We start from the raw sequence: 21,019 nt of genomic DNA on the forward strand, positions 1-21,019 counted from the left end.
TGGAGAGGGATCGTTCAAATAAAACGCATGCAAATCCATCGCCTTATACATCTGACTGTATTATGCATACAGTAAGTCGTATCTTAGGTGGTAACAATGAAGATGTAGGCGTGATCGATTCCTATGTTGAAACGCTTTCTTAAAGCTTGAGTAATTTATAACCCACGAGTAAAATATTAATAAACATAAATCTTTTATTTACTACATTAAATGTGCATTTCAATTTACTGGGACCAAGTGCCTCCGTTTAAAACATAATGTATATATATTTATCTGTTTTGTCTAAGATAATGACAGTATGACGATATCACACAGAGGTTTTGGGCTCAGAAACCATCGGTTCATCTTCTTAGTAATAGAATAAATGCGAAAGTATGGATGGATGTTTGTTACAAGATATCTCCAGAACGGCTCAACGAATCTCGTTGAAATATAGCATTGATGTAGAATATAACCTAGAAGAAAACAAAGGCCACTTAACAAGTTTTTTCATTTCGCGCGTACGTAGTCGCGGGCAACAGCTAGTTGAGAATAAATACGTAATTCTCATTATTTTCTTACCAGCTCCTGTAGGTGGCATCTCCGCAAGAATGGAGTTGCATATTTCTCGGTAAGGCGTAGCGCGAGGTGGGTTCGTTTTCAATAAGTACCTGCAAATACAATATTTAGATTTTTTATTAAAAAAAGTTCTTGATACGACGTTTTTTATGACTGTTTATTACATAAGACTTACTTCACTAGCACTTTAAAAGCAAAAGATTGGATGGAAGTTTTGTTACCACGAAACGGCTGAACAGTTCTGCATAAAACTAGGAACGGAAACGATCAGAAAGAGCGTACAACGTACAGTCTACTTAATGTGTTTTCAGGTCTATGCGGAGAAAATTGCTGAACAGCGACTATGGATATAAAGATACTCACCGATATCTGTCTACGAAGTTCTGGAAAGGTATCCGTATAGGGTACCCGGTTTGGCGTATCTTGATGGTGTCCAGCATGCCAGTGTACCGCAGCTGAGCCAGTACACACGGCAGCTCGAACTTCATCGGTGACTTGTCCGTGTTCGGTTTGATGCAGCGCACGAACCACGGGTTGCAGCGCGTCATCGACTCCAGCAGCTGGTGCAGGCTGTCTGAGAACCTAGTCAAAGTAACATGTAACGTAAGAAATCACGAGGATTCGAATATATCTAACCATCATCAGCCCACTATACGTCCCCAGTCAAGGGCTAGGAGCCTGCCCAAAGTCAGGGGTGACTAGGCCATAGTCCACCACACTGGCTCAATGCGGGTTGACTTCACACATTTCTTTGAATTTCTTCTCTAATATGTGCAGGTTGCTTCACGATGTCTTCCTTCACCGTAAGAACGTCGGATAAATGTACAAAATATGATCTAATCTAAGAATGTTTGGAGGTACTTTACCTAGCTGCTACAGTGGGTGTTCTCGGTTTCATAGTAACAAAACGTCCATTAGCGCCGCGGGGCAATGTCTTGTTGTTGTCGTGCTGCGCCCGCAGTTGGCCAGACATCTCAGCGACTAGCGGTACATCGCTGCTGCATAACAGCTCCAGCACATCCCCGCGCAGCGCGTCGCGGTTCTTGTCGAGGAAGCCCTCAACGTTGTACCAGACCTGACCCGCGTAATGCTTAATCTGGAACAAGACCGTTAATAAGGAAAATTCGAATAATTTTGCTTTGATTCCTTAAAACGTGAAATTTAACTTACACCGAACTCGTTAGCTCCTAATCTAGGTCTTGAGTACAACTCATTTAAAGCGTGGTTATAGTGACACTTCTCCAGGAAAGAGGCGTCAGAGGCGCGCGGGAAGTTGCTTTCATCGTCCAGTAGGTGCAGGATGCCCACAGGTTTCTTGCTCAGAAGCTGGATCACTGAAAACGGCAATAAAATTAGCAATAACAGAATGAAAAGCAAATAAATACATGAGAGTGCAACATACCTGGAGAGTTATCGTTCCAAGTAAGATTCGACCATTCCAATCGCTCCTTCTGATACTCCTGTTGCTCCAATTTGAATATATGCTTATTGAAATAATGCTGGAGCGTTTCGTTCGCATAATTGATACAAAGTTGTTCGAAAGAATTCTCTTCCAAGTCTTCGAAGCCGAAGATATCGAGGAGAGATATCCGATGAGCGTCGTGTAGACCTGAGCGGTGGACTATCGAGTTAATTCTTAAGACGAGCCAGTTGAAAAGGGAAGAATAGAGCGCCTTTGCGAAAGCATCTCTGGCGTCCAAAGCCTGGTCTATCGGTAGAGGTGACCTCATGCGCTCTGCGCGAGCGGCCGTCACCCTCGTTGTCAAGGCGCGAGCTAGTGCCTCTGCGGGAACCTTCAATAAATGCGCCGCCCAGCGTACCTCGGCCCCGCCTCCTAACTGAACTCCTTCTTGCCCATGATGCAACTGTCTTCTGTGGAAGTACACATTTCCTAAGTGAAGAACGGCTGCCAATACTCTTATAATGTCTTCTCTTTCTGCGTCACCGATGCCTAGCACTTGCATAGCGCCGCACAGAGCGGACCAATCGGCTCCCGCGCCGGCGCCTCCGGAGTCACCTCCCTGATTTAAATAAAAGTAATGCTCCGCTGTCAGTAAACCTCTCGTACGTCTCTGTTCCTCATCCAATCCCGCCAACAGTTCGTAAAATACGTGATAATTTCTTTCGCCCGGCGATTGGGTGACAATTCTTGATTTTTCAAGTAGATAATGTGCTACTCTTGCGCCAGCTAAGGCGCCATCTTTGAAGTATAGTTCTAAGAGTTTTCCAAAACGACTAGAGTTATGGTTTTTTGGTGTCCTCGCGTTTCCGAATGCTTCCAGTAATGGCGCTGCCTCTAATATCTGTTCGGAGACGGGAGCCCTGCCCAGCGGCGCGGGGGCTACTGCGGCTAGAAACTGCACTGCTAATTTGGTGGATTCTGTCTTCCCGGCGCCCGACTCTCCCGATATTAATATAGCTTGAGGGTGTGGCAGAGATGACCGAGCGGCGGCGGCGATCGCGAACAAGTGAGGAGGCAGGTCGCCTAGTGCTTCCGCCGCGTGGTATCTATGGTAATAGAAAAAAAGTTGAAGCATACAATGTTTTATTACTACTACTACTAATTTGGATAATCATACTACGAGGTAATGATTTTTATTTAATTTCAACAAAAAAAAAACATCCTCACAATAGTGTGAGATACATAAATCCTTGCTTGTGCCCACATCGAAAATTTAGATAACAAAACTGACGTACAGGTTGCATTAAGAGTGTCAAGGTTGTGTGCCATGCTCAATGTCTAATGACACTTTAATTGTGCAGCCGCAAGACATACAATGCCAAAGACCTTCCATTCATAAATTGTGTGTATGCTGCGTACTTTTAAAGAGTTTAAAAGTGGTGTTTTCTTTGACGTCAATATCAGATGATTGAATTACTAGCATTAAACCATTGCAAACCATCTTTACATCACATTGCCAATAGAAAAAGGTGGAAAACTATGTTTATAAGAACTTTTGCATTTTAGAATCATGTTTAATTTAAACTAAACGACGAAGTTTTGTTACCTTCTAGCAGTCTGCAGACCATACAACGAATCAACAGGTCTGTAAGGATTGACAGCTACAAGTATGGAACCCGCGTATGTATAAATGAGACCCTGTTCATATCTCAGTTTCAAGTTCCAGAGTAACGCAGCTTCGTGGAGGTCATGGAGGCGCGTCATGTCTTCCACTCCGGTGGGGCCCAGCTCCTCGCGCGGCCACACTGGGTCGCCCTCCTCTTCGCCATTGCCCATCTGGAGAGCGAATGTCTGGGGCTGTTGGGGATAAAAATGTGTTAACTTTTAAGATGAAAAGTCTAGAAATTAAAATAAAAGTTACATTAAAGCAGTGGATTGCAAGGTACCAGAATATTTATTTTTCATGAGGATTCGCATAATCAATTATGGGTCCGACTTATTTAGGACTTTTTGACGATAGTCGCCGTAGAAGTGCAAGGAAAAAGTTCATGACTTATTTGTTCAGTATAGAACAGGGAAACACTTGCAGAACCTTTTACAAAACCTTAAATTACTTTAAAATCATACAGATAAATACAATAATCTTTAAATATGTTGAATATGAACTAGTTTTATATTCCTAAGTCAGTTCATAAGTCAAGGTTAATCTAAGCATTTAAAATAAGGAATGCAATTATCCACTGGCTTACATTTATAAACGCGGTAACGTAATCGAGGAACAACACGAAACCGCAGCCAGACGGAAAACTATCGTCTCCCGCCGCCACTGTGACATGACGTAACTGACATAATACAATCTGTTCATCTGAGCGCATGAGAAATTTCCCTCTCAACACCACTATGAAATATTCTTTAAATGCTTGTTAAACGGACCGAGAAATATGATCTTAATAATATATAATCCTATATATAAAATGTTCGTATCACAATACCAGTTACCATACTGCTCCGAAACGGATTGACCGATTTCTATGAAATTTTATAAGCCTATTCAGTAGGTCTGAAAATCGGCTACTATCTATTTTTCATACTCCTAAGTAATAACAGTTGTCCACCACTAACACTTTTATCTTTTTTGTCAAGGGAGTATAAACCTTACGATTTAAAGTTTTAAAGTAATGGACATTATGATGTAGGCCTTTCTTTAGACATAAAACAACAGGACGTATCCTTGACACTAATGTTGCGAAAAAATAACGATAATTTATGCTTATAATATTTATTTAAAAGGATATCACAGTATAAATTACATATTAAGTCTCGATAACAAATGATATTCAGGTGACTTTGGATATTTTTATTAATTTCTATAACAAAACAAGTTGTCTAAACAAACAAATTGTTTTAAATATATTTATAGGTACGTGATTTTTTTTTGGTTTGAACTTTGTTTAATTTTTTTGGTCCAAGACTAAGAAATACGTGTTTTCTTTAAATTAAAAAAAAAACTCCGAGGGAGGAAAAAATTCCGATCAAATATCTACTTAAATAATCCTTACATAGTTTAACATGACTTCCAAACACAACTCTTTTAACTTCCGAACGGACATTGATCTCCATTTTCTATGTCTTACGTCAGCCATTTTATTTTTTGAAGTCTTCAAAATTGGTGACTTCGGCAGCATTCGCGCCTTTTGTCTTATCTTCCGTTTGTGAAATAGATTATGTCGTGTCCATGTTGAATTTTGTGAATCTGTGGAGCTACAGGAGAGGTTGCAAGCTTCGCAGATATCCGGCGAACTGCTCGGCGTTGGCGCGAAATGAACGCGCATCGACTGACAGATATTATTATGTGTTCCGTTCGATGTCCGAAGTCCTTTATGAGAGAGTACATCGCTTCATTCCTTCCGGTGCGCCCCAACTCACGTCACGTGACAGCTCCGCCAGCGCCACTACCGACACTAGCGCCTCTAGCGGACCTAACCTGCAACTCCAAAACCCGGGAGCACGCCACCAAGCCACCACCTTGTCATTGTTGCGTCGTTTTTCAAACCGAACGGTCGTCCCTAGGTTTTCAAACAAATAGTTCTTTAAAAAGTTCTTTATTACAAAGTTATAAGTTAAAACATTTTGAAGAAGTGCGTCACGTGATATTAGAAGAGTCTACAAGAAAACTTCGACGGTCGTGAGTATAACAGCGTTAACAGCCGGCTGTTGAACCCTCTAGCTGGCCCAGCCACTTAGGGTATTCAACTTGGCGACTTTCATCACCCTACGGGGAAAGTCGTTGTTGCCGAATGCTGCAGAACAAATGGACGAAACGAGTAAGTTCTGATGGAGCCTCGAGACGTTTGTGCGGTTCGAAGATCCAAATGCAGCTCGAGCATTAACGATAGCGATGCTCGATCCTTGCGTGAGCTGCGGCTTCAGCTTCACTATCCATACTAAAGATCATGGAGGAAATGGAAAATTTATATCGTTATCGATGTCGTTTTACATACTTATGTTGACGTTACACATTACGGAACGCTAGTTCTTTGACCTATTTGAAATACTTCGAAGTATTAACTTCCATTATTTTTATGTTGCGTACGTGTCAATTTGTACATTATAAGATTACTGAAGCGTATTGTAACAATCAGGAAATCGTTGAGACGTGTCAAACTCCGTACGAATTGCCGAATTCGAAGCTAACTACCTCGCAAATAGTTCGATATTATAGAATAGTTAGTTAAATAAATGTCATTACAAGTAAAAAAGTTCACTGTTCTCTTGGTTTTTACAGTATAATCTTAATCGAAAAGGCTATTTCATAGTGTTTCTTTTGTTCAAACCGAAAAAGTATACACCGTCTTAGCAAAAAATAAATAAAAAGAAAATTACAAGGTACATGTGTAATAATCGTCTATAACGAAATTTGCAATGAACCAAGATCGTTAACATGTCATTTGTTTTTTAAATATATTCTACGTGCTATATGTTTCCAAGATGTTAATTTATTGAAATACATTTATTTCAAATGGATAATCCTTACCGTACTGGACGAATTTTAGTACGTCAATTACACTCAACCTTAAGTGCTACGATATACGAAGCTATAAAATAGTGTGTCAAGATACCTTTTTGGCAGTGCTCACCATGACGCGCCCTCTTAGGTTCGCTACACATTCTTGTCATTGTAGCTGTTTAAACTCGTACCGCGTACGTGCTGTTCGTATTGTTAAATAGATTTCTGTCTAATGATTCATACGCCTGATACAGAGGCATAGTAATAACTATAGCAAAGTGCGGTCAAATTATTAACCTTCGTAAATAAGTTATTTGTACATCTATGCCATGCAATGAGTCGCCACCCGGTTTAGAGTTGCTAAGAATAGCTGCATGAAAATTACTTTAATAGCTGTCATTGGACCCCCCTTTCAGAAGTTATTGTTCTAAATCGTACCAAGTGTGAAACTCGAAAACAGTCGCAAATATTGACATTATCGAAAAAGAAAGAGGGGGAGGGGCAATAAATAGGATTAGGATAAAACAAGGTGACTATAGGTTATTTGTGGTGGCTGTCTGGCGCAATCTCACCATGTAAAATCCAGAGTTTTAATAACAACCATAGTTAATTACCTTTTATTTATTAATCACCTTTAATAAATTTTTTACTAGCATTTACCCGCGACTCCGTCCGCGCGGAATAAAAAATAGAAAACTGGGTAAAAGTTATCCTATGTACGATTCCTGGTTCTAAGCCCACCAATTTTCAGTCAAATCGATTCAGCCTTTCTTGAGTTATAAATAGTGTAACTAACATGACTATCCTCTATATGTATATAGATTTTTCTTTGTACTAGAAGTGATACAATCATATCAACTAGTTTTAGAACACATTTGTGTAAGAATTTAATATAAAAAAAAAAAAAAAAAAATGGAACGATAGTCATGCCATTGTAGCTCCAATTTTAGAAGTACCCGCTATTACCTGTACACTCAGTAGCAGAGAACAACAGACAAAGCGAACATTATCTTAAAGTATTAACATAGTAATGTTGTCAATTAATCGAGTTGCAACCTTTAGTTTTATTTTGATACGAAATAGTTTGTGGTACTAAGTATTCGGGTTCCTTACAGATATGCTCGATATCTACAAATTTATTGTCGCTTATCGATGGCTCAATATTTTCATGGCGTTTAGGTCGCGCAGACTGCACACTTCGGCTTTTAAGGTGAATATTTTAAGATCACGTTGTAATTAACTTGTACTGTGCATTGCGGTTGTCATTGAAGCTTGACCTTCGTTTCTGCTAATCCATTACGTCACATATGTTAGCGGATGACGTGTCTGCAGTTGCACCGATGCTGTGTACATCTGTCAATTTCGCCGGTCGTCCGTTTTCGCAACCACGGTTTACGTCAACTAAAATACCTGAACGACTTCTTGATTGTGAATAAACGCAGAGTTTTACGTAATGTGCGCGTATCGCTGCTTAAGCGCAAGCTCAAGCGCTTTTACACGATAGTAGCTTTAATATCTCTGTAGCCTAAGCTCGTCGCCTTTGACAGTTATAGAAGAACATTAGCCAATCTCATTTAAAACGATTACGGTGTTTCGGTAGACACGTAAAACAAGTCAAGACTTCCAAAATGTTTGCCCGGGACAAGATGACATGGGATCGCTTAGCATTTGGCAATTGACTTCTTGAGCTGGCCCTGCCTCTTAGGATGTTCAATTCTGCGACTTTCATCACCCCACGGGGAAAGTTGCATTGCCAATAACTGTAGCGCGACAAACGCTTGTTTTTCCTTAAAGAAAGCATGGAAACTCATACTGCTTCCTCAAACTGGGACAGTACCCAATCCCAGACAGTAGTATTCGCGACGTTTCGGCGATTGAAAAGCTTACTTCAGGCACTAGTCAAGCATCTCGAAGCTCCTACTGCTCCCTTAAGCTAGGACAGTATGACTGTAAGGTGTCTTAGATTAACAAGCGTAATTCTGGCTCCCCCAAACTGGGACAGTATTACGTTATGTATACCTTCAGAGATTGACAAGTGTAATTGCACTGGTGAACGACCTTATAGCACCTATTGCTCCCTCAAACAGGACAGTACAATTGTAGAGCATTCAGGATTGACAAAGTATTTTCCGGTTCTAGCAAAAAGTTTTAGACATCGTACTTGTCCCTCAAAGTTGGACAGTACTTCACGGCTCCTCACCGCTCACCAGACCAATAAGGCTCCGCAGGGCATATTAAGCTTAACAACAGCAAAACTGATGCGGTAATAACGGTTCGCTACTTAACAAATTTTAATACAGCCGACTTATTACACTCGAATAGATGTTGTCGCGACTCTTTCAATAGATTTTGGAATACGACTTCGTCAGGAAAAGTTTTGCTTTCCCTGCTGCCATTTATACCATACGTTAACACACACTTGACAGTAACGGAAAAATGTATATGTTGTGGCACTCTTCTGGATGGAAACCTTTCAAGCATCCGAAGAAGAAAAGATTTTCGATGGTTTGCCCTCTGGGTCAGTTTCACCGACACACTGTCATGAGCCAACCTAGCCCCTAGAAGGGCTGTAACGCTTGATAGATTAGCTTTATTTTGTGATATGATCTCAGTACATATAAGAAAACATACATTTATAGGTGTTCTTATATTGATAAGATGTTTTGATTGCTTTTTAGCCGTTTCATTACCTAAAATAAGCTAACTGAAAGTGGAATGTCCTAAATCGCTTAACTTGAAATAATTTTTTGTTCATAATACAAATTATGCTAAGTACCGACAATCTTGTAATTCCCCGTCTAACAGTTTGAATATAGTTATTCTACTCTTTGAACAGATAATCAAAACGGGGATGTAAGTCAAATCAGTTGACTTTTAAACATTGCAAAATCTTATTTTGTTCTTTCTTTTCTTTTTGTCATGTTAAGTCTTACGTAACTAAAATTTCACGAATTAGCTTTACGAATGGCTACGTGTTGCTTAGAAAATAACGATTTTACTTCTATCACTGTTTGAGTAAGTTATTGTTTTCTCAGATAATATATTATTATAAAGACTGATTCAGGACCACTTATCTTGCTAAATATGTCGAAAGAGCTTCACATATTCACATGTTTATCTGGGTGTAAGTTAAATTTCGTCTGATAGTACTTTGACGTTTCCGTTTATTTATGTAATGAAAATAGTGCTGGCAACTGCATAACGGATATTCGATGCCACGAAAATCTGCATAGAAATTTCAAAGATAGCGTGAAGTCAACCAAGCCGAACTGGGCCGGGCGGTTGACTGTGGCCTAGTCGTCCCTAGTTTACGGTGGGCTCCGAGCCCGAGAATGACGATGATGCCACGAAAAGGCTAAGCATATGTGTACTACATAGCCGAGCAAAACTGGAGCAATCGCTTTTTCAATTACTTGTATCAAGATATTCTTTTTTCCGGGTTAGTAATACAAATCATCCGAATCGATTAAATTGCGAATAGTGATCAAAATACCTCTAACGATCTTTTTAACGAAAAATTAAGTGTTTTTATCACATTGTTGCGTTCTTATTTCACAAGCCACCAGAAGATAACAAACAGATCTCTCATAAAGGACTTCGGACATCGAACGGAACACATAATAATGAAATTTTACCTGTTAATAAAATTTGTATTATGTTTCCTGAGATGTCCGAAGTCCAGACAAGTTCTTTCTGGCGGTTATTCCACCAAAATAATTCGGTTATGAGTCGAACAATGACAAGGTGGTGGCTTGGTGGCGTGCTCCCGGGTTTTGGAGTTGCAGGTTAGGTCCGCTAGAGGCGCTAGTGTCGGTAGTGGCGCTGGCGGAGCTGTCACGTGACGTGAGTTGGGGCGCACCGGAAGGAATGAAGCGATGTACTCTCTCATAAAGGACTTCGGACATCTCAGGAAACATAATACAAATTTTATTAACAGGTAAAATTTCATTATTATAGACGAACTTCGATTATTTCAAAATATTTAACATGCCGTAATTACTGGTATTTTATATTATTTATTTTTAATAGAAACATTTTTCACAACTTGCAACATTATATCAATTCACACTTCACAAATTATTGTAATATATCCAATTATAACACGTATGAAAACATTCACTTTCATGAATAATTCACATTTAATTTCGACCACTTTCTGTCTGTTATTTTAAAATACGAACAATTACATCACTATTTGCACGAGTTATTTAAAATTAGCGTTGTGGCGTATTATACGCGCGAACTGTAACTGAATTGACCAGATGCCAGCAAAACTAGTAAAGTGGCGTAAGCTAACTGTGTGGTACCGAACAGGATAACGGAGCGGTAAGAGTATGTCGTTTAGTTGCTGCCAGTATCTTTATCTTAAGTTAGCCAGATTTATGCGAGATTAAAATCTGGCATACGTATGTGTTTAACAATTTTGAGGTTTTAATCGATTATTAAAATAAGCTTGTAAGTTGTAAGAAGATTAATAATAAAACCTAAAACATGTCATGTATAAATTTTGATTAATGTTAACGAGATGAATACTTTAATTTTTTTTTATTTCGTTAATAAACATAGATAGATATCAGTATAATCAACAGTTTATTTACGATAGTCATCAGCGTAGATAATTAAAAACATGAATTAGAAAACTGTCAGGCGTCGCAGCGAGAAAAGGCATGCGCCGATCGCCGGGCCTCAGGAATGTGGGTAGAGAGTTCGCGGCATTCTAAGACCCCTTTCCTCTAAGCGAATAGCCGCGCATAACCAGCCGTACTGACCACTAACTTCTATTGGCAGTGTGTTTACATTAGTTCTATTACCACTAGTGCAGCAACAACTGCTCATAGAAATAATATTTCGTGCAGTATTAGTCGGTTTGTGGAAAAGGAGGCTAATATCAGGCATGTTATCATCAAAGGTATTGAATGCTTCTCACATTCCGAAATGGATACGGTGACATGCAAACGATTTGTATGAATCATTTTCGTTCATTTTAATAACTAGTTAAATTTATATTGATTACGTTTTATCTGTATTTTGTGATATTATGTGTTGTATAAATTATTTTATAATTTTAATAGACAGCTACTTCTGGATATTATCGTTTTTAAAATTATAAAAAATTGGACCTAATGATTTTTTTAAATTATTTCCTAGTTGACATAATACAATATTGATTTGATTCCAATTACTCTAATTTAGGGGCATTCAACTATCATTAATACGCGAGTATGTCGGTTTGTAACGTCGTACGTGTTCCATCGCCTTTCCACAATCATACGACTGACATATTGACACAGGTACGTGATAATTTTGCTCTAGTTTCAATAGCTGTTGCTATTGAATGCATTGTTTGTGATAATTCATCGATGAACAATAACTAATTAATGTTGTTTCGAAGTTAGTTCTTACAAATTAGTTTTAAGCATGAGCTATAATTAACGAAATCGTGAGATTTTTTATCATAAGGCATTTTTTATAAATATAGTGTAGTTTTAATTATAAAACGTTGGTCTAGTCCACCCTATAATTTTATACACATAATAAAGGAGTAATAATCAATCGAATTATCAAAGTTCAAACATAGCTGACCTGTCCATTGACGAGTGCGCTGACGAGGAGCACGCGGGCGGCGCGATGTACCTCGAGTAGGTCCCCGGGCAGCGGGGCGGGCGCGCCCGGCGGCTGGAACCACACCGCCGCGCCCTCCGCCCACTCCAGCTGCCCAGACCCCCCCGACCCCGCCATCCTATCAACAAACAAAACAAATGTTAAAAATATACAAGATTTTATTTGAAATTGGCGTCAATTAAAGGTCAGTAGCCTGAGTTGGCTTAAGTAAACTGATAGCTGAGAATAAACTAATTGGTTAAAATCCGTTGAGGAGCAAAATGTGGTATCAAGAGGAGCCGAAGCTTTCACCAAAACGCAATCTCCATGGCGGTTTAATTTAAATAAAAAATGGTGGTCATTCATTTTACAAAAAGACCAACTAAATCTTTACACACTTTTAATATCAACGGACAGATTCCTTTCAGTGTGATCGAATGTATCTTGAAAAAATTACTTATGTGCAATCCGTTTATTAGGTCGCTAGTTTCCTCAGACCCGAGGAATTTTGATTGCTCTGTCAATTATGTTTAATTTCATCAATTAAGTACCTATCAGAGATATATACATAAATATTTAAATTTTTCTTCCATGTTGTTATCGCCTCAATAATTTGGTTGAAACTGAACAGAAATTCTCGAAACACAAATAGTATATGTACTGCTTCTGATAATTCTGAATGAAAAGTGTCAATATTGAACATTGTATCCAGTGTCTATCGTACTTTGTAAGCGATACAAACTCGAACTTGTATAGTTCATTGTATAACAAGACAAAGGTAACACGAGTTGTTATTAGCTTACATATACTCATGTTATGTCTGCTATTTGTCGAAACAAGCAGTCGTTAATCTGTACTTTGTATCGCTATATGTACAACTAATATGGAACCTTATTTCCCGGCGACTAGTAATGCTTCAAATTCTTTAATAGAAAACGAAGGAAGTTATGAGGGAAGGTTGTTATAAACTCGCTTGCTTAAGATAAATCATAAGTTAAACAAACACATTTAGGAACAATTTATATTTTAATGTTAATACATTACTTATGAACTATTTAACAATGGCAACAATGACTTATAAGTATATTGGTGAAGGGAGAGCAGCGGCTAGACAGTCGCAGCCGGGGGGCGACGACAGGCAACATATCGGCGGAGGAGGAGGAGGCTGGAAGCAGACGGGTGAGGGCGCCGGTGGCTGAATGCAGAAAGGCTCCGGCGCCGGCGGCTGAATATACATCGACGGAGGTGGAGGTGGTTGAACGCATATAGGCGGCAGCGGCGGTGGTTGGATGGTCATGGGACACGGCGGCGGAGGTTGCACGTACAGCGGCTCCGGGCACGGTGGCTGCACGGTCACCGGACAAGGCGCCGGGGGCTGGATGCACATCGGCGGCGGCGGCGGCGGTTGCACCATCATGGGCGGCGGGCAGGGCGGCTGAACTGACATCGGGGGCAACGGCGGCGGTTGAACCATCACTCGCGGTAGCGGCGGCGGCTGAACCACTATCGGCGGAGGAGCCGGCAGTTCGATCACTATAGGTGGCGGAAGTGGCAGTTCCAGGATTAAAGGCGGCGGCATCGGCGGACTTACGCTCATGGGTGGGAGAGGAGGAGGTGTAACACACATCGGAGGTAAAGGTGGAGGCGACACTGTCATGGGTGGTGGCGGCGGCAGTGCGATAGTCATCGGTGGAAGTGGCGGAGGTGTGATGCACATCGGAGGTGCTGGGGGCGGTGATACAGTTATAGGCGGAGGTAGAGGGACTTCAATGTACATCGGAGGTAAAGGAGGTGGTGTGACACAGAGGGGAGGAGGTGTGGGGAGAGTGACGTAGATAGGTGTGGGCGCTTGGCAGCCGCACGGCAAGGAGGGGCAGCCGCAGGGCGCAGGGGACGGCGCGGCGTACATGGGCGCTGGGGGTGCCACCATCAGGGATGAAGGACATGATGATAGTGCATAATACTGGCTATTTACCGGGTACTGTAAATACAAATTAAAAATTCCGAATCCGATACGACATAGTATGAATTAAAGTTATTATATTAAAAGCACTTACGTAAACTACCCCGAATAATAACAAAATCGCCGCTCCAATGTTCACCGCCATCGGTGATGTGTTCGTAACTTGTCAAATGGACAATGTTGCCCTTGTTATATACCAAACATATTGCCCTATAAACTGAACGTAATATCATATCGAAATAGTTTACCAACGTGTTATCAATAATAAATTTCTCCATATTAATTGCAAGTTAACATATCTGATCCATATTTATATTTGAAAAAATAATGAAGTGATAAATCACGTCAAGTTCGCTGCGATCGTTAGGAATGTAGAAATTGATTGATAATATGTATAACATTAAATGCACTCGTATAATAACATCATTTTAAGGAAAACATTTTTCTAGCGTAAAAAAAATTGTCAAAATATTTATCAAGCAATTAACGTGAGAAAAAGCGAACAAAGTGAGATTATCTTTCAACTGACGTACTCAACTCCTGCTGCGACAATGAGACAAGATTTCAACCACTACAACACTACGATGCATTATAGTATTATTACGTAAAAATGTTGACCTTTTAATGTTTAAAGTAAAACCAAAAAGATTCCGAACTAACTAGAAAAATATGTAACAATTATTTTTGTCTTTATATCTACTTCAAAACAGCAATTACAACGGTTTATTGATAATTGCTAATTCATGAACATATTCTGTTAATAATAAACGAAAAACGAATGAATCCACACAAACGAAAGTGTTGTTATATAATCAACTAACCGTCAGTTGTTTCGTCGCGTCCATACATTCTTAATTGAAGAAAGTGAAAAGCGTTACTTGATGAGAAATATTCTCCTAACTATTATTACTTTTGACACTTTGACGCATCTCTTGGTATCACGCAATGCGTAATTCAATTTCATTTTACATTAACGAGAACCGCAATAAAATTCTTTGCAATACTTTGTAATTAACAATGTCCTTCATATCTGTAATATATGCTAAAACTATCTGATAGTATTTTTCATGTTATTCAGATTTGATAATTTGACGTGTGATTAATTAAAAAACGGGCAAAAACAAGTCTCGATGCGATCAAGTCGTGCCCTTGAATAAATATCATAGCATCATTTCGAAACAGATTGATTGGCATTTAAAAAACACACGCTCGTTGCCGGCATAAATTATTATAGTCGCGCCTTCGGACGACCCAAAAAAAGTTCATTGAATCCGGTAAACAATTGCAATGGACGCTTCCGTCCGGTAAAGATGTTGGAGGACGCGTTGAATATCAATCGATTCTAACCAGGACAATACGCCTTGCTTAGTTCCGACCGCACTAATTTATATAGAGTTGCCACATAAATTAAATATATATCATTCTATAACCAATTTCTTATACAATCACTGCTGTTAAAAGGTAATAATAATAATTTGAATTCTGACATCTATATATATAAAAGAAAGTCGTGTTAGTTACACTATTTATAACTCAAGAACGGCTGAATCGATTTGACTGAAAATTGGTGTGCAGGTAGCTTAGAACCAGGAAAAGGACATAGGATAATTTTTACCCCGTTTTCTATTTTTTTTTCCGCGCGGACGGAGTCGCGGGTAAAAGCTAGTTTCTGATAATTATCGTTTTACGTAAATAAATCGTCTCTTAATAAGAAATTGTCTTTACAATGCTTGTATTTTAAAAAAAAATGAATACAATACAATATGATGTACCACTTATTGAAAGGGAATTTAGTAGATAACCTTTTGATTTGGGCTGTCAATACATTGTGTATGCAGACTACGTATTGCCAACAGACTGCTTTCTAATAAGGCGTAGACAACTATTGTAATGGAACACAAATCTACGTGTGTAGAGAAATTATAAGAAAGTATTACAAAGCAACCATAATTTTAAATTTCAGGTTTCATCTCCCTGATTTATATTATTTGAAATCTTTATCATCTCCTTGTCCTTATACCACTCGGCAACGGTTTCAACCACAGGCCTTTGGCAAAGATATTAAAAGAACAGAAAGTTTTCTTTTTTATTAAGTGCCATTATACAAATTTAATATCGGAATGGAAGGGAAATAATTAAATTTTAATACGTCGGAAATACAATAAAAACTTAAAACAACAATTCGATTAAAATAATTATAACAAACAATTTGCAACGTCGGTAAAACGATCGCGTTAGAAAGCCCAATAATTCTATGGCGCTATAAAATCAATTGAGAAACTAAAATGGCGGACTATCATGAATCCCTTACACGTTGCGTTATGAATGACTTACCATAAAACCAGTCATCAGACGATTATAAATAAAATCATTTATCATCAATAGATCGTTTTAAATCTGTTCGCAGAAGATGAGATCAACGGCAGGATATATTTAATTTATTTCTAATGCAAAAGTTTGTAGTCTCATTGCCACTGAGTTAAGTGGTCACTAAGAACAACTCTTAGTGTAGATTTACAATGAAATATCTACACTTATAGACTGCTTAAATTGCATACAGCTCTGTGAGTTACACTCTCTATGGTCTTAATAAAAAATGAATCTCGAATGTTAATGTGTTAACATCATGAGTAAACTGCATCGTAATATTGGATATCTGACTATAACATGTCTTCTTTAGTATCTTTACTTATGATCTAACCCAAAAGAATTGATGTTTGTTTCCTAGGTTTAGGAAGATTCCTACAGCAATTAATGTTAACTATGCCTCAAAGTATATGTACGTTTTCAAATTATCACTTTTCCCTTGTAATGCATATTTTATCTTAATTCAGACTTTTTTTAATGTTACGTTTCTATACCATTAATCTTGCTCGCATATTTTTCTTAACCACACCCGACTTTCACTTCAATATATTAGCTTCGCTAACGCGGTATTTATTGATACACACGCCTTCACTCACGCATTCTGCTACGAAATATTGATTAACTATCTCATTCAGAATATTGGAGAATCGATAAGCAGTCCCTTAAATGTACATTCAAGCCTACATTAAACGATTTTACTAAGAACCTTAGTAGGGCTACCTCATCGCCAAATTACGACTCTTATGCCCGTTTTCACCAATCAGCTTCTTAAGTATTCTCTTTTGTTAAACATGACTCTAAATCGAAATTCTAGGGGCCACATAAATGCTGCTAAAGGGATTCCTTAGTTGAAGGGATGGTTGACGATAATTGTCATTAGTGTGTGGCGTGGACATATAAAAGTGTTTTTGTAAATTATTTCAAGTACTTTTTATTAACATTTATTAAATGTGTATGAGTAAACTTTAAATAGATAAAATACTCGGTTAGATATCCAAGTATTCTGATTAGTGTTTAACGACCGAAAGACGGCTTTAAAGATCGAAAACAGACTATGCCGGAGGCAGTTTTATGTCGGCCTCGATTTCTAGGTAGCTAATTTAAGTATATTATTAATAAACAATTTTCATAATTAGGCGTTCGACTTGCTTTAATAGAGATCTATAATGATATCCATATTACTTTTTAATTTAATTATTTTTAACCAAACTTTTAATAAGTCTGACTATTTAAATACTTCTGTTACAAAATGTCTTACTGCAGCACTTAGAGTTAATGCTAAGGGAGTCACTAAATGTACATTTAGCGAATGTAATCTACACTAACGCAGTGTGACAAAAAAGTTGTAAAATTAACCATCACTAGATCAATCAAAATAACAAAATAATGTCTTGTAATCCAAGACAACATTGTGCAAAGAAATCCTATTTAGAATTTGCAGTAAAATGTGAAACAAACGTAAAGTTGTTATAAAGATAATAACTTGAATTATTTCCGGTCGAAATGATTACGAATATAATTTTAAGGTTACTTTATGCTTTTGAAATGGTAAATTAAGGTTAGTAACCTAATAATTTTAAATAACTATTACATCTTTGGCTTCCGAAATATTATTAAATGTTTACGTAAACCTCGTGAGAAATTTGCCGAAACAATATGGCGAATCGGATTTAGTAAATGTCAATTTTCTTCGTGTGCAAACAATGTCTCAACATGTGCACTGTTATTGTTTAATCTAAGCGTTGCATCGCTCTGTTGTAAGATGATTTATCGTTGGTTTCTGAGACCAAAATCCCAGTATAAAATACATTGTTATCTCTGTTTTGTCAAAAGGTAATGTGAGAGATGATGATTTTATGCATGGATTTTGGTATCCGAAACCAACGATTAATCAGATCTAAAAGGAGTAAAATCGATTTGTTTCATTTCGATGTAATTGACATCAGTACAGACTACTCTGTCTAGTCTGGAGTCTGTATTTTAAAGTAGACTTTCCATGAGTTTCCACTACCGAAACATCAGTTCAAAAACGTATCGTTGTCTCTCTTTTTTAAAGAGAACGCAAGGGATGATATGACATTATTTTGTTAAGTCGCATCTCGACACAAACATATATTAGACACGGATAATTAGAGGTTATGTAAGAGTTAAAGTAAATTTATTTAAAGTATTAGAATGTTATAAATGCACTGACATGGACGGGGTAATTAACCGTGTACAGATTGGTATGCACGGAGGTTGCATAAGAAGTGTTTGCTGTGGGATCGGTGCCAGCGCATGCGCTTGCGCATCTGTGTCACTGGGCCGCGGGGAAGTAGGCAAATCTGCGGTATTTATTGTTAACTCATACACCTTTTGCAAGGGATCAGGAATGGAAACAATTTCTGACACTTTTAATTTCAAAGACACAAAATTTTAACCATTTACATAGTGGAACTCCATTTAAAGCTGATTAATTTTTACTTTAAGTAACTTGCTTTTTACAATACATTTCATCACTGTTGTGATTGTCAAATTGAGTTTAATTCACGTTGGTTAACAACAATGGGCAAGGTTAAATAGCGTGAAAATGCCCTAATGGGCAAATGTCACCGACAATGCAACGACAGAGGAAGCGGTTCCGACCCGCCTGGTAATGTTCCGCCCTTGAAAATAAATACTAATCTTTGTTATTAACATTTTAACTACATTAATAAAATAAACTTGAATTTAATATCAATTAATTTTGTATAATAGCCATGCATTTCAAATATTTTTCCGGCATAAGTTGATTTTTGAAGTTATAGCAATCGATGCTCGCTTATAAATGCGATGGTCACTTAAATGCGTAAGAAGAAGAGAATTCGGATATGATGTCTGATATAAATGTATGAAAGAGTAAGTAGTAAGTACATACTGTAGGGGAAACGGCAAATTGATGGCAATCAATGTTTGGAATGTTGGCAATTGTCTTAAAAACCGAATAACAACATTGAACCGTTAATTAAGTACGAAAATTAACTTGATAGCAATTTTATAAAGTAACTAACAAATAAACCAGTCTAACAAAATGTAACAAACTTTAATATGGCAACCGTCTTGGTATTACAAGGCCTGCTTAATATATTAATGACGTCGTTCAACAAATATTAAAATATGAAGTCGTTTTAAATAAATTTGCGAATTCCATTCGGTCGCCATTTTGCTATATTTCTATTTTACGAGGATGACGTTAAGTTTCTTACATATTTACTGTTCATTCCAGTTTTGTTTTTGTAAACAGTGAATAGAAACGTTTCCATTGTGACAGCAGAGTGCAACTTCAAAAATAAGAGTAATACCGATTTCCTTTAGACGGTTATGGACAGCACGAATATATTGTAATATCCTATCTTTTTTATAACCTGAAAAAATATGCGTCAATACGAGTGGTTATTACAGCAATGAAGTTTGATGGATGGAATAAAGAATTACCAGGTAATTTAGGATCCAATATTGTCTACGGTTCCTTACAAGTTCCAAGCCTTCCAGTAATGTCAATGCGAGCAAACAAGTTATATACAAGGCATTACGCTTGCGACACATTGCGACACCGGCCTGCAATCATTATAACTATGTAATTGATTAACAGCTAAATTTCCACACAACCGTATTAAATTTATATCGATTATAAAATGCAGTTCCATACTACGTGTACTGTCATACGCATTCAAGGTTGTTCTACAATGCTTATATATTACTAGCTGTCGCAAGTGACTCTGTCCGCGGGATCAAAAAAAAGTCTTAATTAGAAAGCCTATGTGTTCTTTCAGACTATATTCTACGTCTATTTCAGATTTCATTAATATCATTTCAGTGGTTCCGGAGATATCTTATAAACATACATCCATCCATCTAAACATTCGTATTTACTCGTATAAATTAAGTAAGATTAGTAAGGATTGGTACGTAAGTATGTAACTAGTACGCCATCTATTGTCGCATCCCACCACTAAAGCAATTAATGATTAGGGCATTATTATATCATTGTTAGGTAATTTAACCTAGGACTAAAAGTATCGATTAACATCAAAAATAAGTACCCAGTTTCCTAAAAATTAGATCTTCAAAGTAAATGCTTAATTAACATTACATACTTTAATGAACTATTCGTTAAAGTTTTATATTATCATCTCTAATTTAAGATAGACTCGAGCTCCTTGTCGTCTATGTGATGACGACATTTTTATGACAAGCGATAGTCTATCATAGTTTCTTAACACAAACTTTTCAACACGTATACGTTAACTTATTGACGTTTATGTAAGTTGACCTATATTGTATACATCTAATAGTGCAGACTCGCAAAATCGTTTAGTGTGTTTGAAAAGTTAAAATCGCACGTTATACGTTACAGGGTCGGACTAAGGCGTGAGAGATAAGTTAAAATTAACGTCAGATGAAGTTCACTCGCTTAAAGAGTTAAAACCGCCTTTGGTTGTATACTACGAATTTATCTGTACAAAAATGAAAGTTCCATTGCCCATGAGAAATATTGTGAGTCTTTATAGCCGTAGGTTTTCACTGCCAACATCTGTTCAAATAATGCCTTTACTGTTTTGTACAAGCGTTACTTTAACGTATTGTAAATCTCTATTTTAAT

General features: G+C 37.8%; 2 protein-coding genes across 2 annotated transcripts in view; both read right to left on the minus strand.

The window, feature by feature from the left end:
• LOC106713338 (unconventional myosin-XV) overlaps positions 1–21,019 on the minus strand; it is a 94,165-nt gene that overhangs the window by 50,114 nt on the left and 23,032 nt on the right. Inside the window, exons 2-8 of the mRNA XM_045679772.1 lie at positions 12,051–12,207; positions 3,567–3,817; positions 1,961–3,066; positions 1,729–1,892; positions 1,425–1,654; positions 922–1,140; positions 562–650 (exon numbers count right to left, since the gene is read on the minus strand). Of these exons, the coding sequence (XP_045535728.1) occupies positions 562–650; positions 922–1,140; positions 1,425–1,654; positions 1,729–1,892; positions 1,961–3,066; positions 3,567–3,817; positions 12,051–12,206 (2,215 nt within the window). The 5' untranslated portion in view covers position 12,207. The remainder of the gene's footprint in view (positions 1–561; positions 651–921; positions 1,141–1,424; positions 1,655–1,728; positions 1,893–1,960; positions 3,067–3,566; positions 3,818–12,050; positions 12,208–21,019) is intronic.
• Positions 13,144–14,065, minus strand: LOC106713337 (leucine-rich repeat extensin-like protein 3). Its single transcript, XM_014506135.2, has one exon. It carries the CDS (start codon positions 13,996–13,998, stop codon positions 13,144–13,146), a length of 855 nt encoding a protein of 284 aa, XP_014361621.2. The 5' UTR covers positions 13,999–14,065.

The sequence above is a fragment of the Papilio machaon genome, chromosome 10 (assembly GCF_912999745.1).
Source record: "Papilio machaon chromosome 10, ilPapMach1.1, whole genome shotgun sequence".
Classification (NCBI taxonomy): domain Eukaryota; kingdom Metazoa; phylum Arthropoda; class Insecta; order Lepidoptera; family Papilionidae; genus Papilio; species Papilio machaon.